This window comes from Ciona robusta, chromosome 11 (genome assembly GCF_009617815.1).
Source record: "Ciona robusta chromosome 11, ASM961781v2".
In the NCBI taxonomy this organism is placed as follows: Eukaryota; Metazoa; Chordata; class Ascidiacea; order Phlebobranchia; family Cionidae; genus Ciona; species Ciona robusta.
In genome coordinates this window covers 5,252,547-5,280,156 of record NC_143245.1, presented here as the reverse complement: position 1 = coordinate 5,280,156, position 27,610 = coordinate 5,252,547, and the positions used below count along the sequence as shown (strand labels likewise).

General features: G+C 36.1%; 4 protein-coding genes across 7 annotated transcripts in view; all 4 read right to left on the bottom strand.

Moving 5' to 3' along the window:
* Nucleotides 1-7,613, bottom strand: part of LOC149728670 (uncharacterized) — a 31,957-nt gene extending 24,344 nt beyond the window's left edge. For 2 of the 4 annotated variants that reach the window (XM_089888401.1, XM_089888400.1), the window contains exons 1-2: nt 4,826-4,973; nt 4,150-4,697 (exon numbers count right to left, since the gene is read on the bottom strand). In XM_089888401.1, the coding sequence (XP_089744527.1) occupies nt 4,150-4,697; nt 4,826-4,853 (576 nt within the window). In that variant the 5' untranslated portion in view covers nt 4,854-4,973. Of the gene's footprint in view, nt 1-4,149; nt 4,698-4,825; nt 4,974-7,471 lie in introns of those variants that run through there. The other 2 variants (XM_089888402.1, XM_089888399.1) reach the window with 2 other exon arrangements.
* A 7,249-nt stretch (nt 7,614-14,862) lies between these two features.
* LOC149728669 (serine/threonine-protein phosphatase 4 catalytic subunit) lies at nt 14,863-18,668 on the bottom strand. Its single transcript, XM_089888420.1, has 7 exons — nt 18,504-18,668; nt 17,993-18,145; nt 17,422-17,484; nt 17,141-17,302; nt 16,660-16,735; nt 15,968-16,157; nt 14,863-15,731 (listed from the first exon to the last, which is right to left on the bottom strand). Exons 1-7 carry the CDS (start codon nt 18,651-18,653, stop codon nt 15,602-15,604), a joined length of 924 nt encoding a protein of 307 aa, XP_089744546.1. The 5' UTR covers nt 18,654-18,668; the 3' UTR covers nt 14,863-15,601.
* A 6-nt stretch (nt 18,669-18,674) lies between these two features.
* LOC149728668 (T-complex protein 1 subunit gamma-like) lies at nt 18,675-20,679 on the bottom strand. Its single transcript, XM_089888407.1, has one exon. It carries the CDS (start codon nt 20,589-20,591, stop codon nt 18,960-18,962), a length of 1,632 nt encoding a protein of 543 aa, XP_089744533.1. The 5' UTR covers nt 20,592-20,679; the 3' UTR covers nt 18,675-18,959.
* Nucleotides 20,680-22,067: 1,388 nt separating this feature from the next.
* LOC149728667 (monocarboxylate transporter 2-like) lies at nt 22,068-27,276 on the bottom strand. Its single transcript, XM_089888413.1, has 8 exons — nt 26,977-27,276; nt 26,365-26,508; nt 25,792-25,955; nt 25,162-25,372; nt 24,524-24,650; nt 23,800-23,938; nt 23,131-23,344; nt 22,068-22,527 (listed from the first exon to the last, which is right to left on the bottom strand). Exons 1-8 carry the CDS (start codon nt 27,164-27,166, stop codon nt 22,382-22,384), a joined length of 1,335 nt encoding a protein of 444 aa, XP_089744539.1. The 5' UTR covers nt 27,167-27,276; the 3' UTR covers nt 22,068-22,381.
* Nucleotides 27,277-27,610: the final 334 nt, after the last annotated feature.

Below are 27,610 nucleotides of genomic sequence, written 5' to 3'. Positions count from 1 at the left end.
TGTCCATTTATTTTCGTAAAGGCACAGGCGTCGCTATTGGTATTATAGTAGGATGGGGAAGATGGGACACCTTTGGCACATAATTTCCAAATATCCTGATCCAGTTTTAAACAACTAACAACTGTTTATGGGAGTCGTAAGAACACGGTTTTATACCTCTTTGAATGTTCTTTGTTTAATACCAAATAGAACGAGAAAAAATGAAAATGTGTTCTATCCTCCACCCTACTATATATAAAAGAACAAACATCTAAGCAAATATCATTGTACAACCTAATAATTGTAGCATTTCTGTTTTTTTAAACTATATCTACGCTGCCAAAAAAGTTGTACATGTACCTATGCCTCTGATTGAGCTAAGGCGCTAATAGATTCTTAAGCAGACTGGTCTATAGGTAATCGCATTTATACGCCACTGTCTGCAGTTGATGTAATATCCGTTATAACATCCGTTGCGAATGTATCTGCTGGGTAATACGTACATAGGTCTACAAGAGTTTCTAACTTGGCTGCTGACACCTCACGAATGGTGGACAACTCATAAGTCGTGATTCTAATGGTGAAACAGTAAGTGTTAAATCACATTACCGCTAACTGCCAGCACGATACCGGAAAAGGCATTTTGGACGCTTTGTTGCGTAATTTTTTATTTGAAAAGAATAAAAAAGTATTTTTGAAACTGCTGTATATGGTACTGCTGTGGGGTAAGATGAGTTACTTTTAGGACTCGCGACCTACAGTTATATTATTCTGTAAATATTACTTTTACCAAATGAGATGAGAAAAGAGTATGAACACGTTTCCCATCTTACCCCACCTTACAATATTATCATTAAAGCAACTATATTCCATACCGATAAACCTATTTTTTTTCTAGTTAAAGACAAAATGTTACGGTCGTGCCCATTTCTCTATATATACATGCACACACAAAATACTTATATATATATATATATATATCTGTATTTAAACGCCAGACCTCAAAACACTGCACACAAATTCTATATTCGGCCAGTAAGAACCAACTTAAACTTGATCAAATCTACATGGGAGTCTATATTCAAGTCAACAGCGTAAAACAGTCGTGCGGCAATTTAAGCTATGCGAAGTGGTTTTAGCCTTGGGGCAATTACGTTCTATATACCTTGCTGCAGTCGGTAGCTCTTAAAGCTTAACGTGGCCTGTTATTTGGGCTAAGTATACAGCAGTTTTTAATTGAACTGGCAATTTGCATTAACGTCGTAATATATAGTGGGGTGGGGGAAGATTGGACAAATTTACATTCTATTACCTCGTCCCATTTCGTAGTAAACAAAGAACATTCAAAGAATTATAAAATCGTATCCTTACGACTTCAATAGAACGTTGTTAATTGTTTAAAACACGATCAAGAAAATGGGATATTATGTGCTAAATGTGTCCCGTCTTCCTCCAGCCTACTATACATTCTCATATGGAAGTTGTAGAATTAATACACATGAATTCGTTGCCTGTTCTATCGGTTCACACGCAAGTTACTGCATCAAATTTAAAATATATTAAACCAATACGGTCTCAAAGTCCTTTGCTCTTTCGTATTAGCGGTTTACTGCTAAAAGGAACCTATTTTCCCATGCATGTTACTTTAGGGTCGCCACAAGGAAAAGAGAAATGAATTTTGTAGCCGGACAAAACTATTTAAAGTTGTAATCGTTTTACAATTCAAAAGCAATCAGAAACCACTAGCGCAGCTATATACATGGCAAAGCAGCAGTTGTTCAATGCAATATTGCGCTGGTTCAAATTCGATTCTCAAAGCAATTAAAATACCACAGCTTTTCGCTGTTGCAACTTTAAGTCAACACTGTCACGGTATTGCTGGAAACGGGAGTTTCGAAATTACACCGATGAGGAGTTAATTAAAGCTATTATTGTACATCAGGAATGTGATTTGTGATGTACAATAACAAAACAGTAAACCAGTATCGTGAATAAGTGTGTTTAATGTATATAAAAAATAAAAATAAAACGGTTGAATGGACATTTACATTTTAAATGAATGAATGTAACTTATTATCCTCGCGTGACCGGAAAACGACAGTCGTAATAACACAGGTGTTCTGTTTCATACACCTCGTTTTCAAAGGTATTTGGTACTTGAGAAAAAATAAGCAATTATACCATTGTGGCTTAATTTACAAAAAAAAGAAAAAAATCGTTACATTTTTGTTACTTTAGTGTAATTTGTGTTTAATGGTTTAAATACGTTTTGCGCATTTTCCAAATTTTGCAGTTTAAAATGCCAAATGCGCAGTTAATCGTCTATACAAAGTTCAAATCAACTGTTTAAAAAAATTTCAATTGTGTCTAGCGTGTTTGGGCGCACGATATTTCGTGGTGTTTGGACTGGGTCAAATGAGCCCATTTATAATGCAATTTAAGGTTGCCGATCTCGTGTAATGTTGGCAATTCTCTGGAGAGAAATTCGTGTGGAAATGTGTTTTACTTTGTTTGGTGCGAGCTTGCGGATGTCACAAAATCTTAACACCAAAACTGAGGAAATTTATAGTATTGGAAAAAGTATTTTAACGCCAGTTCTTTATACTATACTGTGGGGTAAAATGGATAGCAGATAATATCCATATTTCGTAATCGTGTTTTAAGATATTACAACGCGCTTTTGAGTCGGGATGATATACGGTTATATAAGTCTGTAAATATTCTTTGTTTACTACCAAAAGGAACAATAAAAGAGAGTGAAAATAGAACCATCTTTCCGCAACCGACATTTTGAAGTCTTAAAAACGGGTAATGCACATAATATGAAAGGTCACATATATGTTAAGTTAAATCATAGTATACTGAAGTGTATACTATGGTTAAATGGACCGATAAACTATTTAAAAATCAAACACAACCGTAATTTTTTTATCAAAAATCGTTAAACATATTTTACAAAACGCGAATGCGCTGGAATATGTTTGTTATTTTCGCAGAACCGGCAACAACAGAGCTGGAAATGTGGTTTTGTAATTGCTGGTTGGTGTAATCTCCCGCGTCAGGTGCGGTGTCGGGTTTAAAACGAAAGAGTTGCAACGTGGAGTCGCTTAATCTTTTGGGGTTACAGCGGTTTTTAGACAAAAACGAGTTCAAATGGCAAATCCTATTGTATAAACAAGGATTTTTGCTGTAAGATTATCTAAGCTGTGATTACACGTTCAAAAAACACGACTTTTGCTTATCTCTCGCTTTTGAGGTATTTGTCCGCTTCAGTGGTACACGTCATGTGTGCTTAATCTTTTCCGAGGTCCATTTGATTTATGGCTGTTTTAGACATGGTTTAAGTTTTGAAAATAGTTTGACAGTTACTTATTGCACAAGCATAGTGGGTGGTCTGCCGCCATGAGTAGGTTTGTTTAAGTTGTAATTAGGGACGAAGAGATGAGGCATGCACTGTTTGAACTGTATGGACGACGTACTTTTGGTGTTTTGTTGTACAAATAGGCTACACATTGAAATACAAATGGGCCCGAAGGTGGCGTTTTTATACAACATTGGCGCAATCAACCAACGCACGTTTCATGGTTGTTTAGCTTGTTGACAATGTATATTTAATTATCAGGACTTTCGATTTCAAATACTTTACACTCGAAATATTATGCTGTAAATCTGATAGGGTATGGTGGGGAAAAATGGGACACTTTTATCACATTGTATCCAAATATCCTGATCGTGTTTTAAACAATTCACAATGGTTTATGGTAGTAGTGAAGATACGCGGTTTAAAAATTCTTTATATGTTTTTTGCTTAGTATCAAGTGGAATGAAAAGGCGTCCCATCTTCCCATAAAGTGCTAACAATGTCCCATATGTGCCTTATAGAGTGCTAACAAATTTTGAAAGTTGGTTTATATATCTGCCGCAGACCGTCTAAACTATAGCATATTATTAGGCGTTTTCCACGATACACTGTAGCACCTAAATCCCATATTTCCCGATCGTGCTGTGACATTAACAACTCTATTATAAAGTCGCTACGGTTATACAATTCCTTAAAAATTCTTTGTTTACTACCAAATGGGACAAAAAAACAATAAAAATGTCTCACTTTACCCCGCCCTACTATATATAATAAGGAAAAGTTTAAATAAAGTAATTTAAAGCACTCACCATCGACTGCAATTCCTCAATGCTGTAGGAGGTGTAATCATCCGCGACGGCTTGCTCTGTGACGTTGAACCGGTCACGCTCCACCGCACGCGCAGATTCCCGAGATCGAGCCAAAACTTCTGCCATTATTTCACTCGAAGTTTTGACAGGGGTTCTCTTTTGTGACGTCACAGAGGGGCTCTGTGACGTGGGAGAGTTTATAGGTGACGTTGACTTCTCGCTTGGGGATTTGGGGGACCCTATAGGCGCTGAAGAATAGGATTGGGATTTCGATTTAAAGAGTTTTTTCCCGATGACTCTCAGAATCACTCGCGCGGAGCTTTTGCTGGATCTTTGGCTACCGCTAGGTGTTGCTACGGGAGAAGCGGCGCCGCTGACGTCAGACCTTGGACTTTCGTTGGACCTAGGCGACAAAGAATCAGAATTTAAAATTTCCTCCGCCGGTTCCGAAGAGTCGAAGCTCTTATTTGAAGATTTCTTCCGGAATCGACGAGAAAATCTCCTCTTTCCGATGCCTGGATCTTTTCTCTCAACAACTGGGTCTGGGCCTGCGAAAAAGAGATACATGTCAACAGAAACTGAATTACGACGACGTCATTTGATCTAGACATCTATAAATAGCATTCCAGGCTTACCTAGTTCAGTAATCAGACACCTATTATGCGAAGTTACTTACCAGCGCTTGGGCAAACAGCAGACGCCATTGTGTTTTTAAATCCAATGTATTCTTAAAGTAACAATTTACCCAAATAAACTGGACAATAAAAAAACAATAGGATTAATGGACACAATCAATCGTATCTATCTAGGAAATTACATAATGACCAAACTACATGACTGCCTCTCTTTTTCTAATTGCTGTATCTAAATTTTAAGTCTAGAAAGCTAAAAAAAGGGGTGGGGGGGTCATAATTTTGAAATGCAGAAGACAATATAGGGTGGAGGAAGATGAGACACCTTTTTAATCCCTTTTTCTCGTCCCATTTGGTAGTAAATAAAGAACATTCAAAGAATTATAAAACCGTATCCTCACGACTCTCTTAGGCCGTTGTTAATTGTTTAAAACACGATCAAAATATTTGAATAAAATGTACTAAAGGTGTCCCATCTTAACCCACAGTATACTATATACATTATATTAAACTAAAATGCTTCCCTACCGCTGAGTATGTAAATGAAAGAACTTTCAATACTCAGTCAATATATTGCTGTATAAACAGAAATGTGTTGATATTATCTGAAAACACGTGAGCTATTCCACATGCTCAATTGACGCTACACGGTAATGGTTTGTGGCTTTTACTTTATTATATACAATCTTACTAAAGTCTAACCATACACACATACGACATTCTGTTCTCATGCTGTTTTAAAACGGTGTAATCGCCCCAAAACGGTGTAGTCGCCCCTAGCACTTAAGACTATATGTCTGTCTATGTTTTGTACACGAGGTATGAGCTATTTGTCATCCGGTGTTTAAACATTAACTAAAAATTACGACACTGAATAAACAAGTCTGTCTGCTAAGCGTCTACCTTAAACTTCAATACCTTGCGTAGGGTGTAGTAGGGTGGGGAAGACGGGACACCTTTAGCACATACTATCCAAATATCCTGATCGTGTTTTAAACAATTAACAACAGTCTATGGGAGTCGTGAGGATACGGTTTTATAATTATTTTTCATTGTTTACCACCAAATAGGACGAGAAAATAGAATGAGAAGCTATCCCATCTTCCCCCACCCTACTATATATAGTTTTTGATAACAGTATGCCGTAATGTCTAACGAGCGCGACTCGTCTTATAATCAATATTTTGGCAGCATAAATTGAACTAAGCTTGACTAGTCTCTTTTGTAAAGTAAAGCTTATCCGACTGCTAATTGGAGTTCAAGCACACTTGCGAGCGGCTGAAGGCCCTTGTTGATTCAGCTAACGTTTTGCAATGCTTTTAACTCGGTATATACACTATCTATGCTAAATATACACATATAACAGTGCACGCTGTTTCGCAACAGAAATACAGTGTAAACACGGCCAGGAGAATCAACCAGAACCCGTATATCAGCAAAAGGATTTTCTAAGGGGGGTAGAACAGTGTTGCCAGATTAAAAACGGAAAATTTTATTAAAATATTTTGAAAATTTTAAAATCTATTGGGATGAAAAATTTTGATTTTATTTTTTGGGAACTGGATTTTATGATTGTGCAACACTGGGCGACGCGCCGTGCGTCGAATTCGCTTGTAATTCCTTTTGTCCGCTACACCATGTCAAGTGATTACATGTAGCGTGAAAAACTGCGACGAATATTTATATACGATCACGTGATCGTTCGCTACACGGGTATGACGTATGATGACGTAGATAAAGATGGCGTCAGAAAATATAAAGTCAAAAAAAATACAAAAACCCTAAACCTAAGTTCGCAAAAAGTTAACAACATTTTGTCTTGGTTTCTTATGGGGCAATGCAAAGCGCATTTACAGCGTTTTAGAAATTAAGGTTTTATTTGTATTTAATATAGTAGGGTGGGGGAAGATGGGACACCTTTTCATTTTAATTTTACTTCCAATTTGGTAGTAAACAAAAACATTCCAAGAATTATAAAACCGTATCCTCACGACTCTCATAGACCGTTGTTAATGTTAAAAACACGATCAGGGTATTTGGATATCATGTGTTAAAGGTGTCCCATCTTACCCCACCCTACTATAATTATGAAATAATTTATAACTTTTTATATTGTTTTAAATAAAATCATCTCTCGCGGTTTTTTCTTACATACAAAAAAGGTACGCCATATAACAACAGCATATGTAATTACATATGTGTTTATTTTGACTTAAATGTAATTCAATACCGCAAGGTGAAAGCGATAAATGTAATTCAATACCGCAAGGTGAAAATGAAGGTTTACATACAAAACATTCATGTATGGAATACCCGATACATTTGACATGTGTAAAATTAGTACAGAGAGAAAAACAAAAAAGTTATTGAAGCGAAAAAGCAATACCTGTTGAAAGTTAAATAAATGCAGGTAATACATTAGAGTGGGGGAAGATGGGACACCTTTAACACATAATATCCAAATATCCTGATCGTGTTTTAAACAATTAACAACGGCCTATGGGAGTCGTGAGGATACGATTTTATAATTCTTGAAATATTATATGTTTGCTATCAAATGGAACGAGAAATTAAAATGAAAAGGTGCCCCATCTTTCCCCACCACAATATTTAAAACCTGTTCACGTTAAACTAATTATATCAATAATAAATAAAACTAGCGCAAACAAGAAATAATAGCGTATATTTACCTTGGTGTTTTTGTTACAAACTTTGAAGAATTTTCTTTAAAGAGAAATTTTCTTTCAAGAAATCTCTTTGTTTACTGTCCAGGTGAAGAAACAGTTTGTTTTCCTATACTGTTACGTCACAATACCACCATCGTTACGTCACAAACGCTTCGTATCTCTGTTTTTAATTAGCAAGAAAATTAAAAATTGGATTATTTTAATAAACGAAGCACATCTGTTGCGTCATAATCAGTTTCTTATCTCCTATATTGTGACGTCACACTTTAAAATCGTATCATAATCTGGATTAAACAGGTGCTGCACTATTTATACTATTTTTAGATTAAATTAAATTTTTAATTAAAAATAGGCGCAAATAAATACAACGAATATAGTAGGTAAAAAAACACCTTTTTATTTTGTTTTCCGTGCAGTTTGGTAGTAAACAAAGAATGTTTACACAGTTATATAACCCTATAACCCGCGACGACTCTAATAGAGGAATGTTATTTATTTAAAACAAGATAGAAAAATACGGGATTTCGGTGCTGACGGTTTCTCATCTTACCCCGTAATTTCCTAAATTTCCTAATCGTAATTTTAACAATATCCAAATATTTTGATCGTATTTTAAACAATTAACAACGATCAATGGGAGTCGTGGGGATACGGTTTTATAATTCTTTGAATGTTCTTTGTTTACTACCAAATGGGACGAGAAAATATAATAAAAAGGTGTCCCATCTTCCCCACCCTACTATATATATATATACTACACTACCACACATGGGTTGCGTAGTTATATATTTGCAGCTAAAAAAACACACAATTTAATTACTTTTTATCAACGGTGTCGAAATAATCTATAGTGACTATGAATTCTGCCTGGAATTTTATTTCAAAGAGAATTAATTAGTTCCGTATCAAAATAAATAAATATTCGATTCCTTTGTGAAGGTTTAGTGTTTTATTTAATAACAACAAACAAAAAACTCAAGAATCCTTTTGTTATTGTACATATAGTTGTATTCCATATTTTGTTCATCTTTTGTGCTTTATTAGTACGCGTGTCCAAATTGCGTGCTATGTATATTACTGTGGGGTAAGATGGGATCCGTTAGCACGGAAAAAACATATTTCCCGATGGCGTTTTAAACAATAAACAACGCTCTTTTAGAGTCGTAAGGATACGGTTATATAATTCAGTACATATTCTTTGTTTACAACCAAATGGGGCAAAACAATAAAAAAAAGGAGGAATAAAACATAGCCCATTTTACCCCAACCTACTACTACAACTATAGTTATTTAATTCTGAAAATATTTTTTTATTTACTACCAAATGGGAGAAAAAATAAATAAAAGTAGGACCCATCTTACCCCACCCTACTACAACAACTATAGTTATAATTCATATAATTTTGTAAATATTCTATGTTTGCTACCAAATTAGAAGATTAAAGAGAATAACATGGACCTTTTTAAAGCTCATCCCAAACTACTATAAATCCAAAAATAGTCAAAAAAACCCTTGCAAGTTAAAAAAAACTCAAAAAACAGTCATTTATATAGTAGGGTGGGGGAAGATGGGACATATTTTTGTTCTATTTTCTCGTTTAATTTAAAATTAAACATAGAACATTCAAAGAATTATAAAACCATATCCTCGCGACTCCCATAGACCGTTGTTAATTGTTTAAAACACGATCAGGATATTGGGATAATATGTGCTAAAGGTGTCCCATCTTACCTCACCCTACTATATAAAAAGAACATTCCCCTACTTATCTGCAAAATCTGGCCTTCACACTGTAAACCTTATAATCTTAACACTAAAGAATACATATGCTGGTTTAGGCACTAACTTTACAAACAGTTCAATACAGTATAGGGTGGGGAAAATGGGACATCTTTTAACTCTATTTTTTCGTCCCGTTTAGTAATAAATAAAGAATATTCAAAGAATTACAAAACCGTATCACCACGGCTTACATAGACCGTTGTTAATTGTTTAAAACACGATCAGGATTTTTACAAATTATGTGCTAAAAGTGTCCCATCTTCTTCCACCCTACTATATAAAAAGGAAAACAAATCACACAATTACAAAGCCTTCTGATCTGGTATACGATTATCTACAGTGTGATACCGCTAGGGAAAAGCAGTAATTAATCCACATTATATAATTATTAAACAATATCGACAATGTAATGACACAATTAATTGAAATCATTCTTAATTATTCTAATTAAAGTAACGACATAGTTAATTTAGGGGTGACTACGGTTTAAACATTATAATGGATTAAACATAAAATATAGTAGGTTGGGGTAAGATGGTGGCTGTTCATTCCCTTTTATATTTGGTAGTATAGTGTGGTGGGGGGAGGTGGGACACCTTTAGCACAAAATATATAGATATCCTGGTCGTGTTTTAAACAATTATCAACGTTCTATGGGAGTCGCGAGGACAAGGTTTTCTAATTCTTTGAATGTTCTTTGTTTACTACTTAAATGTACGAAAAAGGTAAAAAAAGATTAGAAAATAGGGACGTTATGTGCCAACAGTATCCATCTTACCCCACACTCCCATAAAGTATACACCATACACTCACAGTTGCTTAAGATCAAACAAAATTAAACTGTTTATGCGGCTGGAGTTTTTCAATGCGAACACCTTAAAGTCTAAACTCAGTGTCGAGCTGCCGAAAGCGGTTAAGCACAGACATAACTTAGGCTAGAATACGTCAAATGTTGGCAAAATATTCGTTAAAGCCATTTCTAAATATAGCAACGACTTTGTACAGCTTTGAACTGTTTGTTAAATTAAGGCAAGCAAAAATTATTTGAGAAGGTCAAATAGTTGATGTAATGATTACAGTATATAGTAGGGTAGGAGAAGATGGGACACTTTTCTTTCTATTTTCTCGACCCATTTGATAGTAAACAAAGAACATTTAAAGAATTATAAAACCCTATCCTCACGACACCCATATACCGTTGTTAGTTGTTTAAAACACGCTCAAAATTTTTGGATATTGTGTTCTAAAGGTGTCCAATATTCCCCCATCCTACTATACTTAAATACCTCCCCCTTTAGAAACTTAATTTACATATTAATACTAATTTTGCCTGAAACCCCAACCACAAAATTCATTTTGCGTGTGTTCTCTGCTAACTGGTAGTGTTAACGAGAAAATTTTACTGCGATCAATCGGCAGCGAAAAGCCCGGCTGGCGTACTCCTTATACAGATACGTCTCGTCTGAACCTTTAAAAAGAAAACAACAACATTCCTGTATGTAGTAAGGCGCACTAAGCTGTTGTATTAGAAGTCTGTCGGTTTTTCCCAAACTGTACTTGATAAATAATTCAAGGAATTCGGAAAAGTTTTAATTAATTTCGACTGTCATGAGTTAGATGCCTCAACGCGCTCGGCTGCGTTTCTAAGTGACGTCACAATCGCGGTACGCGAATTATCGCGGAAAAATGTAATGACGTAGCCCAGGGCACCGAACTTCTCTTTCGAGGCAGAAAGATTAACGAGAAAAAGGAAATACGTAAATATTTTCAGGATTTTAAACATGTTGACTGCTTTAATTTAACACGTAGAGTAAAAACTATTAAGTCTGTTTAAATTATTTTTTATTATTTTTTTTTTGCGGATAAGTTATTTTATAAAATTGGAAAATAGTATTTTTTAATTTTAAGTATGTTCACGTTTGAAATATCTTAAACACGTAGACTGAAAACTATCCTAAATCAATTAAAATTAACTTCAAAATCATCGGCATACCGTCGCTCCTAAACCAGCCGTATTACCATACCCAATTTCCAGCTGTGTTCGAACCTAATTACTGCTTGCTTATTCCAACATGTTAAAGTACAGTGATAATATTTCAACCGCACGTTATGGCTTATGATCACTTCAACTACATTAAATTGGAGAGGTCTTATTTAGCACTCCGTGTAGCCTGTCCGTTGCTTTATCTAATTGGATCAGTACCGCATGAATTAATCATTACATCATCACGAAATAGTTTCGCGACGAAGACGCAATTATTTCATTCCTGAAGAATTCTTCTGCCTACGAAGCTACATACCGATTAACGTTTTTTGCTGATTTTGCTGGTTCGCGAAAATAAAATATACGCAGCAGCAGTTTTAGCGTTAACATCTTTACAATAGTACATAGCTATATAGTAGGGCGAAGATGGGACACCTTTGCATTTTATTTTTTTCGTACCATTTGGTAGTAAACAAAGAACATTCAAAGAATTATAAAACCGTATTCTCACGACTCCCATAGACCGTTGTTAATTGTTTAGATGTCCCGTCTTCCTTAAGCCTATACTATACTATCTGTCTAACTCTAAAACATGTATACATAACTATTGCTGTCTAAATTACAAACAGACAACACTACGCAATCAAAGGGCAATAAACGCATTCTAGAGAGACAAGAGGCCTGCAAAAGTCTCTTAACGACTTGCAGTGCCAATTTCAACTAGAAAAACCATTCAAGCGCTTAACTCGACTTCTCGCTATGCCAGAACGAGGCACCTGAATCGAACGAAGTTTAGACGCCGCAAATGACCTGTGACGGCTCTAAGTTTGGGCCGTAAACAACGTTAAAGTACTCGGGCGCTATGGAATTATACGTTTTCACGACCGTTTTTGTTATAAGCCGGTTATTTCGGACTTGGCGAATCGACCGGGTAAAGGAAAAAGCGCCGGTGATTTTGAATACATTTCCGACGGCATGACGTGCGGTGTATGAGTGTTAATAGTAGCGACTATAAGATAATGCTATAGTGAAGAACCGATGAGAATGTTATAGTAAAGAAAAAATATAAATATATATATGTATAGTACTGTGGGGTAAGATGGAACACCATGGACATATATTGTTACCACCACATGCGACGGGAAAATTAAAATGAAAAGATGTCGCATAACGCATTTCTGTCTGCATGCCTATTTGTAATACGAATACCTTCAGCGGTACTGCTATAATAAACCACACATAACTGTTCCGTAAGACTATAATCTATAAAATTCAATATTACATATGCGCATGTTATGCCACTCATATACATTTGCTATTATTGATTCTTTGATCCAACTGAATTTGCAGTTTGCTTTTGCAACTGAAATACTTTAAGTGAGGATAAAGAAAATTAAAGCGGTCTATATTGCAGGGGCTGCAATAACCACGGCATACTAAAGATATTGCTAGTATGGGCCGTGCAATAACACATATAGCAGGGTGGGGGTGACGGTACACCTTTAACATAAAGTATCCAAATAACCTGATCGTGTTTTAAACATTAGAACCGGTATGTCAGAGTAGTAAGGATACGGTTGTATAATTCTTTGGTTTTATAATTATTCTTTGTTTACTACCAAATGGGACGAGAAAATAGAATGAAATGGTGTCCCTTCTTCCCCCACCATATTATATAACTTATCTTTAAAGCAAAAATAAAACACGTTTTACTATTTACTAAACGTCTCTTTTTATGTAGCACGTTCTGTATCTACAGTCTAAACTTTCCTAGGCCTACACAACTGCTCCGCAATACTCGTGGTATATACGGAACCTTCTATGGTGACTTCCTAAACGTCTTTCTGGTATTTGGCGTTTAATTCCGCCCCAGCATCGCTTTTATAACGTCATAATCAATGTTTGTTTGACCAGGCCTTCCCAATCGTGCCACAAGATTACTCAAAACCACCAGAGCGTAACGGCCCATCACGTGACGCGAAATACGTCACTCAAAATTACGATTTTTTGAAAAATTGAATTTTATTAAAATCTTGTTTTTCATTTCGTTAGAAAAGTTCGCCAAAAAAAAAAATTGAAAACGCATGTTTTGCTGCGAATAAACCGTTAAATTTAAAACCCTGTTTAAAAACTAGAGGAATGCGCGTGAGATTTATTATGCGGTTCAACGCAAAAGACGAGTTTATTGGTGTGCCCAGCTTCTATTGTACACTGACCAACGCAAAGGACAGCGCAAACAAACAAAGGACGACTTAAACGAGCCGTTTATAAGAACTCAAACATAAATCTTACGTTAATTCCACGGTCGACGCAGAAAAGGTTACGCCCTTATACGTCACAAATACCTTTGTTACGAAACATCTAGGTACACAGATTTGCTGGAACGTGGGCATTTAAAGCAAAACGGTCCAGTGTACTACGATTTAGGTTTGTGAGGTAAATAGTTTGTTTAAAAGGGAAGGGTTTTATTGTGAAGATGCACATTTGCTGCAATGGGAATGTTTGTTTTGTGAAGCGGCATTAATGGCTGAACGTAAGACCATTGGACGTATTCGACATATACCCTTTTTGCATGGTCACTTTTATGCGCGTAAGTACTCGCATATTTACTCGCAAAAACAAAGTTAACACGCATAACGTCATAAGCGTGTCATCTGCTGTAGGAGGTTGGTTGTTACTCGCATTATGCGAGTAATGAAAAGTAAGGTGAAAGTACAGTTTAACTTTTAAGAGCCTAATCTTTTTCGAGTATTAATTTTATAGGTTTTCGTTGGTAAAAGCACCATAAAGTATTAAAACTTATTTTATAAACTAGATTTAATAATATTGCGCTAAAATAAGCTTACTCAATGTTGATACGCGCATAAACCAATGACCATGCAAAATAACACGGTTAGCGAGTTATCATATGACGAGTTAATGCGGATCGTTATTCGCATTAACTTTTTACCATGCAAAAAGGGTAATATTGGCATAAGGACCTAAACTTGCATTTTCTAAAGACCAATCACACACAATTTACATATTAACTCCTCAAATGATAGGAAAGACTCATCGCAATAATGAATAAATGACACTTATTTATATTCGGTGGCGGGGCAAAGAAAGTTTATAACACGGGTGGTCTGTTTCATACACCTCGTGACTGAGTTACCACGTTTGTAACTAAATGTATTTTTTTCTGTATAGCCGACAATTCGGACAACTCATCATTGTCTACTTAACTGCGTTAAAGCAATTACTGTTAAGTGTCTTGCTCAAGGACAATTTTGCCCACAATGGTGGCAGAAATAAGCTTTGAAACCAGTACCGTCTGGTTAAGAAGAAAAAAGGGCGCTTTTACTTGAGAGCCACAGCGTAGGCCTTTGGATACCACAAACCAAGAGAACACAGAAAACCCTACTAACGAAAAAACACGAGGTTTCCTATCATTTTTTGACATGAAATATTGTTTTTAGGATTTAATTTGCGTGACGGGCAACGACATAGAGTCGTTTTAGCATGGGTACTTGCTTACCACGTATGTAACTTTCAGGGTAACATATTTTTGGATGGTTTAGTATTTTGGTTGACAATTTAGAAAACTCCTTAAGGGGGCCGGAACAAGACTAGCATATATATAAAAAGTCGACATCTCATAAAAATTTATTTTCAACAGTTACACAAAAGACAACATTTATTGTGGACTAGACTAGAGGTACAAAGTCTGTTAAAAAATTATCTAAAATCGGGCTATTATTGTCAGAAAAACGCACTTTCGGTGTTAATAAATGAAAGCAGAAACGTTAAATAATCTTACACTTTGAAAGTATTTAGGAAAATAGGTGTAAAAAGCAAAAAATGAAGTTTAGTATGTGTATAGACTACACGGTACTGGTATGAATGAAAATGCCTAAAAATCTGTTTGAAAAATGTGTGTGATTTAGAACTTAATATCTATTAAGGATTGTTTTTAGCAAAAACTGACAAAAATGTTGGAGGTTTTTAATATTGGACACAGTGAAAGAAGTGGCCATTCTAAAACTTGATGGTAAATTTTAACTACTATTTTTTATGGAATGATATTTCTTACAGTGTTCCCGGAAATAGGTATTATTTCTGAGTGGCAGCACTAAGATTTAAACAGGAAAAAATTTAACGAAAGTTTATATAATCTGGTAAACAATTAATACTAGCTGCGTTTGACGTTAGAAAATTGAAAAAAGTGTTGCAAAAGATTTGACATCAATGGACATCGGCCATAGTAAAATCCTTGTGAATATTTAATCTCGCAACACTGCTTAACTGCTGGTGTAGGAAAAGTATTAACCTACGTTTGCAGTGTTGCGCAGTTTTAATAGTTTTTTCAGTAATTAAGTTTCTAATGCTACAAAAAGTAATCTGGCAATGGTTTTTTGACAGGCAAGCCTCTGGTCTCTTGTGGTGCTGCCTCAAAAATAATGAATTCCCGTTTTAAATGTTCGTCTAGGGCGAAAATTGCTGCCACATTTCCACACCTATTGCACAAGTAATTTGTCATTTAAAAAAAATGTAAATGTTGTATAAAAAGTTCTAAATAATTATAACTCCTTTAGCACATGATATCCAAAATCCAAATATTCTAATCGTGTTTTAAAAAAAATTCTTTGAATTTACTTTGTTTACTACCAAATGGGACGAGAAAACAGAATGAAAGGTGTTCCATTTTCCCCCACTCTACTAATATTAATAAATACTAACATTCTGCACCGACCTGTAGCAGTAGTTAGGTGCTGACCACACTGTGAGAACTGTTTCATTGAAATGCCATTTAAATCCTTCCATTACCAGTTGGTGGGCACGACATATCATGTCAATGTCATTAGAATGGTTGAAATTTGAAACAACGTCAGATCCGAATAAATAACCCGCGCCACGGGGACTTACACCCCACCCGTTCGTGTCTGGTGAAAATTACGAATAGCAAAATACAAAAAATTGAAAATGAACAGGTTTTGTACAAAAATTAACTTGATATACAAAACAAATTAGAGTGGTGTCTTGTGTGGCTTTAAGGCTAATAATTCGAATAACTTATTGGTGGCCTGGGTTTCAGAGACTCAATTAGTAATTATGTTAGGTAAAGTGTCTTTTGCCAGGCTCATGATAATGAATGTATTGAGCCTTATTAATAGGAGTATAATGCTCTTTAAGTCAGCATTAAATTACACTCAACAATCAATTGGCCAAAGTCTATTGGTACCTTTAGTATTTATAAACAAAAAGTTAAAAACGACAACAATTTTCATAGATAAAAGGTCCTATGGTGTCACAAAATATTTGAAGCAACCGATATAATACATATCAAACAATGACTCCCTTATTGGAGAAAACGCTGAGCAAGTTTTATGAGTATATGAGTGAAAACCAACATAAAAGGTTATCAAAACAAAAGTGTGTTTTTACCTTCAGGATCTGACCACAGCAGATCGCACATTGGCCCGTCATGGGGAACCTCTTGTTTACGATCTATGGTTCGGATCTGGGTTGAAACACCATTTCAAATTTAAGATAATAGAAATAGTGTAATGTGATTGAATGTAACTTGCTTTATCCTCTGAAAAAAGACAGCCGTTAAACACGGGTGTTCTGTTTCATACACCTCCTTCCAGCTTATGACATACCATGTATGTTACTTGGTGGGTGATAACTTTTTTGGGGATTTTTTCCTTTTTTATGTGTGCCTTATAATTTGGACAACCCATTAGTGACCGTTGGGTTGGAGCAATTGCCGATAAGTGTCTTGCCCAAGGACACGTACGCCCACAATGGTAGCAGCGACGAGCCTTGAACCCATAACCTCTAAAATAGAGGGCTACTTAATTACTTATACACTGAACACCCATTATAGGCAAATGTCCTGCCATGTTGATGTTAGGTTTAATACCTGGTCTAGGGTTTGAATTGATGGGGATAGACCACCATGAACACAGAAGATTTTTCCATCAATTATTGCCGAGAGACTCAAGTAATCAAAGATCTCAGTGCAATAGCGCCACACAGTGATCGAGCCATATTTACGAAGGCACTCATCATAGAAACCATATACCTGGCAAAAAATCGGAAAAAATTATAACATTGAATTTTTTGTGTATTTTCAATGTTAATAGCAGCTGTTGTCGTAAACACTTTTTTAGAAATATTTTTTGAATAAAACGAAATATTAACCTGAGTAATTTGTCGACTTTCATGATTTCCACGAATTAGAACAATCCGATCAGGATATCGCACCTATGGGCAGTAATATCATTAATGTTTGTTTTTTTTGGTAAATATAAATATAGTGAAATTTAACTATTGATAATAACCCATAACTTACTGGTGCAAAACTTAATTTTAAAGCTATTTCCCAATTCTTTCAGATTTTTAACGAAACACAGTAAAAGGGTAGTGGTTCTAAATCTTATATGTACTGCAGAAATCTTTTGTTAATTTTACAGACACCTAATTCCCATCTCTATGTTGTTTTAATTAATTTGATCTTCGCTATTGTATTTGAAGAGATAAATTTATTTTATGTTATAGTAGGGTGGGAGAGGATAGAACTCCTTTGAAAAATAATATCCAAATATCCTGATCAAGGATACGGTTTTATGATCTTTGAATGTTTTTGGTTTACTGCCGAATGGGACGGAAAAATAAAATAAAAAGTTGTCCCATATTCCCCACCCTACTATATGTACTATACTGCTCTATAAACCCAGCTTAAAAAATATTGCAACAGAGCTTTTTAATTTACCTTGAGTGCCAGGAGTAATAGGAAAGTTTCCACACTGTAGAACCCCCTGTCTACAAAGTCACCAAGGAAAAGGTAGTTAGTATCTGGCATGTCACCTCCAACTTTAAATAATTCAGTCAGGTCGTAAAACTGACCATGGATGTCACCACAAACCTGTAGAAAAAGGTTATATACAGTGTTTAAGGCCACCCCAATAATTTGGTGTTTGAGAATTGTCTAAAATCTTAACTCTGAAGACGGTAATTGGTGTTTAAGGTGAACAGTTTTAAAACTTAAAAAAATGAGCAACTTTGTGGTAAAGGAGGCCTTTATTAAAAGTAAAAAGTGTGTCATAGGCAAAAAATTAGGGGGATTTTCAAAAAAAACAGCCCTAATTAAAAAAAAGTAGTTTAAGTAATTTTTTTATAAATTTATTTTATTTAAAAAAAAGAGGGGTCGCGATTCATGACCTACGACACCTTAGTTTACTAGTTTTGCTTTTGAGTCACTTTTGATACGTTACACAACTCACAATGACAGGAGAATCCACCCTTTGAACATTACTTTCCTCCACCAGGATTTCTCTCGCTTTCGCACACAGCGCTTTTACCTCACTTTCTTTTATAATTTCACATCTTTTAAGCTGCTCAATCTGCCGGTCGAGGTCACCAGTTTCAGCCATTTTTTTAGCAATAATTTGTGCCTACAACAAAAGGGATACAAATAGTTTCAGTTTTTCACGAATTTCAAAAAAGATATAAACGGTTTAGGTTTTTTCGACTTTTAAATGGTTTAGGAAATTTCTAGCAGCTTACATAGAGGGAAAAACGCACGGCAAACAATTTGAACTACAAGGTTTATGAATTTTAAGCGAACAACAGCAAAATGAGCGTAGTAGAATCCCACTATGCCCCACAACACTGCATTACAGCATGCACGAATTTCATGCAAAATGGATTTTTTTTTCATGGAAGTTCAAAATTGAATATTACTGTCCAGTTGGTGCAGCACTGCCAGTCCCTTCTCCACCTTCAGCCTTCTTAGTTCCAGACACGATATCATCGATACGCAGCAGCAGCATAGCTGTCTCCATGGCTGTTTTATAAGTTTGAAGTTTCACTGCGACAGGCTCCCAAACATCTAAATCCTTCATATCAGCAATTTGCCCGGTTTCTCCGTTAACACCCCAGGTTTGGTTCCCATCAGCTGCATGCTTTGCTCTTAACGCAGTAATGGTTCTGATAGTGCTCGCCCCACAGTTCTGTATCAACGTACGTGGAATGATCTCCAACGCATCAGCAACAGCTCGATACGGCCACTGCTCCACCCCCGTCATGGATTTCGACTTCTCCTTCATTATTTGAGCGACGGCCATCTCCACAGCGCCACCACCTGGAAGAAGTTGCGGGTTGATCATCACGTTCCTCGTTACCTGCATCGCATCCTGAAGATTCCTCTCCACCTCCATCAAGATGTCCTTACTTGCTCCACGGAGTAAAATAGTGCACGCCTTCGGATCTTTACACTTCGTGATGAAGGTAAAATACTCTTCTCCAAACTTCCGGACTTCGAAGAGCCCGGCTCCGGTTCCAATATCCTCCTCTCTGATCTCCTCAGGCCTGGAGCACACCGTGCCTCCGCAAGCTCGAGCAATTCTATTGTTATCCGACTTCCTCAATCTCCGAATAGCAGTGATATTCGCTTTTGACAAGAAATATTGCGCCAGATCCGAAATCCCTTTTTCAGTGAACACCAAATCTGGTTTATGAGAAATAATCTCACTTGTGACCCGCTTAATGTACTCCTCTTCCATTTGAAGAATTTTCTCGAAATCGGTTTCATTACTTAGCTCCATATCTGTCTGGCTCTCACCCTTTTGGTACTCCAAAGAGCAATCTAGGAGCAAAATCCTTGGATTTTCAATTTTCCTCCTCATGGCTGGATGTGTCACATCTTTATTGACCATCACACCATCCAAAACCTCAGAATCCTCCAGAATCCCCCCCGGCACTTTCTCCACCTTTGCGTACCTTTTTATATCAATTTCCCTCCGGCCAGTGCTTTGATTATCGAGTACAACAGTCGAAACAGACTTGATCGCCATATCGCAAGCCAGATCCGCCCATTTGTTGATAAACTTTGTACCAATCGCACTTTTTACGATCTTCCTCATTTCTGCCTTTTCAGTGGGGTCAATACTCACGCTAAGCTCTGCCAAAATCTCCTGCATGTCGTCTAAAGCTTTCCGATAAGCAGCAATGATCACCGTCGGATGCATCTTCTGCTCCAAGAACTGCTCTGCTGCCGTCATCATCTCTCCTGCCAGGATGATCACTGAAGTCGTCCCGTCTCCCACTTCTTCATCTTGTGTCCTACTGATCTCGATCATCGATTTTGCTGCTGGATGTTGGACTGTGATCTCACGGAGGATAGCGTTCCCGTCATTTGTCATCACGATGCCTCCCATAGGGTCCATGAGCATCTTAAGCATAGATCTTGGGCCCAAACATGTCCGAATCACATCCGCTATAGTTTTAGCTGCCGCAACATTACCAAGCTGAACTTTGCGCCCAGACTCTCTCTTGGAGTTTTGGTTGAGTACTAACACTGGTGCCGACATTTTTCCAACTAGTTTTTAACAAAAATACTAAAGAAGGATTAAATGCTTAAGCTGGAATACGTAGTTGATTCTTATTTTATATTCTTGTGTTAAAGCAAATTAATATGTTAATTATACGTTACTTAAGCAATTATGGGTGCTAGTGAAGAATCCCCCCCCACCTTATTTGCTAACCACTAACCCCTAGGTTAGGGGGTTAGGTGTTGATAGTTAGGGGGTAAGTGGTTAGCACCAGACTGCAGAGTATGGCAGGTGCACGCGCGATTTTTTTACAGACTTTCGGTTATGCACGCCACAATTTGTCCTACGCACGCCAATTAATTAAACAAAGAAAAAAATACGTATTAAATTAAGTAAGATTTCCTATTGTGGCTTGAAAATGTACATGCTTTGCACGCAGATTTTTAATGATAGCACGCGCGAACGCAAAAAATAACCGTCTTGCACGCGCGAGATCTCGACAGGAACTGCCATACTTTGCAGACTGGGGTTAGCAAATAAGGTGGGGGGAAGACTCTTCACTAGCACCCAATTGTGTGCAATTCATTGAGCATCTATTAAGTAACCAACACAATAGTGACTGTTTTGTAAAAATAGTACCTATACTTCTTATTTTCGAAAACAACGCGGAACTACACGGTGTCGGTGTGCAATAGCGTACGCACCAGCGGTCCAGCGCACGGTATAGCCAAATTATTATTACACCGAATAAGCGCTGTAGTTGTTAAACATATAAAGTAAAATTCTAAGAATCGTGCTCTCTGTTTACCCGTAAACTGAAAAGGGACAAAACCACCATTTTTTTAATACGAACAATACTAAAAGTTAATTTATGTCTATGACAACTGAGTCTCAAACCACCTGAATAACATATTTCATGAGACTGACAGTTGCCACGACCTATCTCCAGGTCTATGACAATACACGTCTGGTAATACACAACCGTTTAAATAAGACACATGGTAATACACGTTTAAAGATGTGCTGCAAATTCCAATCAAAAACCAAAATCGCATTCAGTTCCCAACGTTGTCCAGCGACAAAGAGCAAGTGTTGCCGATAAGTAATGTTACCAACAAGGGTTAAATTTACGTTCGAAGGGGGTTAAAAATAGAAACAATCGTACTTTATAATCTTAATTTATGTGCGAGATAAGACGACAAAATTTAGTCACTTTTTCTTTAAAAAGCATTTAAAAATTGACCGCTTAAAATAGTGTCGTTTAGCACGTATCGTATTGTGGGGTAAGATGGGATACCGTTCACACCTAAATCCTGTATTTCCTGATAGTGTTTTAAACAAGTACTAGCGTTTTTTCAGAGTAGCGGAAGTTATTTATTTCTGTACTATTGAGTGTTCTAGGCAAAGAGAAAATACTATTTGCCAAAGTCCGAATATATAAATGTTTACCTTATGCTATTTGCAAGAGGTTCAGGAGTTCAATAAGGAATTATTTGTTTGCTTATGTTTATTGAACATTTCTTCATGCTACAAACATAAAGGAACTATACCAACCAAATGTGCAAGTTTTACAAATATGAATGTAAAGCAACAAAGCGAAAAATGTACCTTTCAAAAAGGCAGTCATAAATATTAACAACAAACATAAATATTTCCTAAGTTTTACAATTTTTAATACCTGAAACGTAAAAAGTGCAATGAAAAAGCATAGGTATGATTTCACAAAGGAACAGATTTTATAAGCAGGTAATGGAACAGTTTTTTGCAATCCTACAGCCTAATCACTATTTACTCTGCAAGTTCTCACCAGCAAGAAATATTCTACAGAATTATGCAACATCTAATTGTAAAGCACGCCTGCTTTCAAATCGACGAACAGCTGGAATGAAAAAGCTAAGAATTCCTGTCAGAATTTGACAAAGGCCAGAGAAACAAAAGCTCCAATCGTATGAGTTTGTTTGGTCATATATAATACCTGTAAATAAAGTCAAATGGTTCAACATATATAGTATGTTGGGGAAGATGGGACACCTTTTCATTCTAATTTTTCTTCCATTTGGTGGTAAACAAAGGGCATTCAAAGAATTTTAAAACTGTGTCCACACAACTCCCATAGACCATTGTTAATTGTTTAAAACAAACACCATCAGGATATTTGGATATTATTTGTAAAGGTGTCCCGTCTCCTCCCCACTATATACAGATAAACCGAATATTATATAATTTAATATATCCTTAAATAAAACTTCAAAGAATGGGTTAAACTTGACTTAAAGCTACATACTGTTGTTCACTGGAGGCAAATAACTCTCAAGTGCTGATTTATTAATGTTAGTTACAGAAGAAATGGAAAAAGTTATAAGAATAAATTCCGCACCATTTAAATCCCCACTCCTCCAAAAACAGGAGGAATATTATAATAATAACAATAACTTTTCTTTGTCTCTTTGATTACAGTAGCGAAGATTTAGAAATGTTTTAAAAGAAAGGACAGGATATAGCGACAAAACAACAGTTGTTAAAACATATTTACATTTAATTGAATAAAAAATTATTTTGTGTACAATCTATAACTTACCACTCACAGTGGGTCCTAGAACCACACCTATAGCTTCCAGTACCAGCATTAGGCTCAGAGCATCCACATAATAGGCTGAACCCAGCATTCTAGGCACACCAGACTTAAACAGACCATACCCACTTGAAAAAAATCCATAGAAACTTGCGTACACAAAGAGACCACACGTAGATGGCCAGAACGGACTGATTAGACTTGAGATACCACTGACAAACTGTAAAATATATGTTAATATGTTATTACAAACTTATAAATAAGGTGACATCTGGGCTACTTGAGACAGGTGAAGCATATTAAATTAGTAGTTTAACTTAAAAATATTTAAACATAAATGGCTTGTTTAGGTGAAGCGACCACTTTATTTTTTGGTTTGCCAAGCGAAAAAATAAGTTACATTCACTTATTAAAATTACAGTAGGAACTTATAGTATAGAGTAGAGGAAAGATAGGACAATTTTAGCACATAATATCCAATTATCCTGATCGTGTTTTAAACAATTAACAACGGTCTATGGAAGTCGTAAGGATACGTTTTTATAATTTTTTGAATGTTCTTTTCTTACTACCAAATGGGACGAGAAAATAGAATGAAAAGGAGTCCCATCTTCCCCACCCTACTGTATCTGTATATAACATGGATAGTAACTTCAGCATACCAAGTAATCTCACCTGTACAAAACAGAATGCCTTGAACGGGTGAATTTTAAAATAATCGCACACAAACCCTGTGAGGGGACGACCGATAAAACCACCTGCGCCAAATGCTGAAGCCAGCCACGCTGATGATTCAAAGCCAATACCTTGTATCCTTCAAAGTTAAAATAAAATGTATTGATTATACAGCATAAAAGAAATATCAGACTATAGATCTATCTTACTCTGTTGATTGTTTTACTTATTATATTGTGTGGGATAAAAGAGTTCAGTTATGGGGCCACTGTTTGTTTACATATTAATATGTCAAGAAATAACAATGTACTTTTTGTAATGTTCTTATGAAACAGTATTTAACTCTACAGTAATAAATAAATGGTGATAATATGGGTTATTATGGATAAATAGACTTTTTAAAATGGAGAAATATTGTGAAATGTATGAATAAGGACACTGGTTAAATAATGAACTTTAGGTGGTGTTAAATCTAAGCAACCACAAGCTTTTCTACATGGGTCCCAAATGGAATAGGATATAAAAATACCACTCTATTCTATATTCATAATAATGCTGGTTAAACAATGAATTTCAGGTGTTAAGTATATATGTCCACAAGCTTTTTAAATGGGTCCCAAATGAAGATGGGTATAACTCTATTGTTCTATTCTACATTTGTGAGGTATATGGCAAAAAGAAATGGAGACATATGCTAGAACTGACCGATTACTCTTTTTTTTACCTGCCACGTTCTACAAGGTGAACATAAGGTATAAAATGTCCGAACCAATTTAGAAAGTCAATTGTGGCCAAAAGTAGAAAAGTTGGACTGCTTATAATTTTGAGGTAACTTCTTTGTTTCTGAAGATCTAAAGAAAATAGTAAATGTCTTGTAGTTTTTATATACCTTTTAATATAGTTTAAAATTAACAGTTCTTGGTATTTTAACACTTGTAATCTACTTGAGGGCATTTTGAAAACTCAGTAATAGAAAAAAAATCAGACAATAGTTGACTTTTTTAAAATATTAGTTTTTTTTTTTTTTAGGGAATAACTAACTAATATCAAAATAGAAGTAAAGGTCCAGTTTGTCCTACATTCTAAGACCATTAGTATGCCGTACCCATTGGTACCTTACAGTTATGTCTGCTTATGAGTATATACATAGCTTAGTGGACCCCAAGCCATACATTCCTAAACTGCAAGCTATACATTAAAAATCTCTTCATCCACAAAGTTACATATACTCATAGCATGCATGAGATGTATGAAACAGAACACCTGTGTTATAATGAGTGTCCTACCCTGCCACTCACAAACAAAACAAATTAGCAAGCATCATTCATTTAGTAACATTTCATAAAAAGGCATTTTTCTAACCTGATTTGACTTGATCTTGTTCAGCAGCTTTACTGGACGTTTCCAATGGTTCATCTGAACATTTATCATTTTCACTTTTGCTCACAATGTGTTGGGCATCTGTTTCTCTCCAGAAATTAAGTGGGTGTTGAGCCACCACATTTGGTGATATAAAAAATAAGCTGACAATGCATTGTTGGAGGGAAAGTGCACTGGTTAGCAGAATCGCCCCCTGTAAAAAGAAATTTTACAAGTTATAACATGTCTATAAAACTTGACGTTATTTGCTTCTGCAGTTATTATTAAAATGTGTTATTTTATGCTGTGTCATTTAAAAGGGCAATTTTCTGACATTGGGCAAGAAACTTCAGCATTTCCTCTAATCCAGTGGTCCCTTATTGGTTGTCTAAACAGTCAGCAATACATTAAAAAATACCCCAAAAAGTAATCACGCACAAAGTTACATATGTAGTAACTCATCAGTGGGCTCGGGGTGAATGAAACAAAACACCTGTGTTATAACTACTGTCGTTGCCTACCAGGCAATAATAAAACAAGTCACTTGTATGTATACTACATAAGATCAGTTTACACACCATGCCACTTAGTGCACTGGTCCTATAGTTTGAAAATATACTTTAGCTATCATACCCTCCAAGTATATGAAGTTATCCAGTACTGCTGTGCCACTGAAATACAAAAAGAAAACAAACAGAACACACCACCAGCAACGCCTTCTGCAAATGCTCTTTCCTTGTAGAAATATTCATTCAGAGCACCACAGCCACAGAAATTTGAAAGACCACTACCCAGCCCTGCGTTTGAATTGAAACAAATTCTTGGTATTTGTTGGTTAAAATTAAAAAAAAAACTGTAAGGGCATATTTTCAACTTAGCTTACAAGCAAGTGAAACATTTACTAAATATCCTAGTGGCTGCACTACGGGTCAGTGGTTTAGGCATCTGCATCACAACCAAAGTGTCACTGGTTGGATGCTTAACTGCGATACTAATACTGATTAGTTTATGTGTCCATGGGCAAAACACTTAACGAATATTGCCGCAACCCAGTTCTTGACAAGGACCTTATTCACAAAGAATAAAAAAACTATCCCAGCGTACCATTCGACCTTTAAGAACCGAACTATTCTAAGCTTATTAAACATAAATTACAGATGTCTTTATAAATTTTATTAAACAAATTGTAAACATGTCTCTATTAACCTGTTACCACTCCAAATGTGAAGCAAATGGCAAGCACTGACTGTGCAAAATACCCTGCAGCAAGTCCCACTGCCATGATCAACCCTCCACAAAAGGAACTCCATCTCAGTCCTAGTTTCTTTACCACATTACGGAAGATGGGGCCTTAATATAGTATGTATATGTGAGAGCCAATTTACTGTTTGCAGTCATATGTTTTATCAAACAGATATGTTAGGATTTTAAAATGTAAAAAAGCTAGATGATTGTGTATAAAAATTGGACACAATGCTTGTGTGGCAATGTCATTGTTATATTATGGGAAAGGAAACTATTAAGTCTTGTCCGAGCTGCATTAGCTGGTAACTTTACACAACATGCAATCTTTATGGATTTAGTGAAATTTAGAAAAATGTATATTTATTAAATATAGGTGCTCCAAGTGTACTCAACTGCAACAGAACATTTTAGGGGTAACACTTTTCACTGGCACCAAACATTACTAAGTGGTAATCGTGATTTTTAAACAGTCAGACGGAATGTCTGCTAGTAGCTGCGGAGCGTCAATGCAACGGCGCTTTGGAAAAATGTGTTTGTGACTTATGGTTAGCGAATATATGTTGGGCCCGATACCTGCACCACACCCCACTGTAAGTGTAAGGCTTCCAGCCATGGAAACGTAGCTAGCTGGGGCATCAAAATACGACATCCAACTGGAGTAAAAGTGACCCACAGTCATCGCAATCCCCCACGTTAATCCACTCGTAACTGACGCCATCACTAGCACCACCCAGCGGTACCTGTATCTTTCCCCGATCAGCATGCTGTCGGTGGACTAAGACAAGTCACTAAAAGCTTAAGAAGACAATTTACTTATCCCTGCAGTAGTGTCAACACAACAAATTAAGTTAAAGAGTAAAGAAAGATATTTTATTCGCACCTATCCAACTCTTTATCGACCAAATCATTGCAAGCTTTGTATTAAACTACCGCGAATAGTCAACTGTGCATTTTACTGACTTTAACTCTCTTGCTAAACTTGAATATCTATATTGTGAATTTAGCTAATGTCATTCTTTGACCACATTATTGTGCAATACGCGTAGTAGTAGTAGCGGGTCACCGTAGTTAAATTTCTCCAAAAAGATTTAACCCCGTTACCTGATACAGCAATAATAAAAACAAAGCACTACACATAGGAATGTGGGCGCAACACCATACAAAAAATAAAGTAACAACCTATTTCTTATAAGACATGCTGTGTAAG

Excerpts from the sequence above, each read along its gene's own strand:
- LOC149728667 (XM_089888413.1), bottom strand. The coding sequence starts at position 27,166 with ATGCTGATCGGGGAAAGATACAGGTACCGCTGGGTGGTGCTAGTGATG. Across the intron at positions 23,939-24,523 it reads CACCTTGTAGAACGTGGCAG|GATACAAGGTATTGGCTTTG; the intron begins GTAAAAAAAAGA and ends TTAACTTTGAAG. Across the intron at positions 22,528-23,130 it reads TCTAGGACCCACTGTGAGTG|GTATTATATATGACCAAACA; the intron begins GTAAGTTATAGA and ends CTTTATTTACAG.
- LOC149728668 (XM_089888407.1), bottom strand. The coding sequence starts at position 20,591 with ATGTCGGCACCAGTGTTAGTACTCAACCAAAACTCCAAGAGAGAGTCT.
- LOC149728669 (XM_089888420.1), bottom strand. The coding sequence starts at position 18,653 with ATGGCTGAAACTGGTGACCTCGACCGGCAGATTGAGCAGCTTAAAAGA. Across the intron at positions 16,736-17,140 it reads CAATTCAAACCCTAGACCAG|ATCCGAACCATAGATCGTAA; the intron begins GTATTAAACCTA and ends GTTTCAACCCAG. Across the intron at positions 15,732-15,967 it reads GCACCTAACTACTGCTACAG|GTGTGGAAATGTGGCAGCAA; the intron begins GTCGGTGCAGAA and ends CTTGTGCAATAG.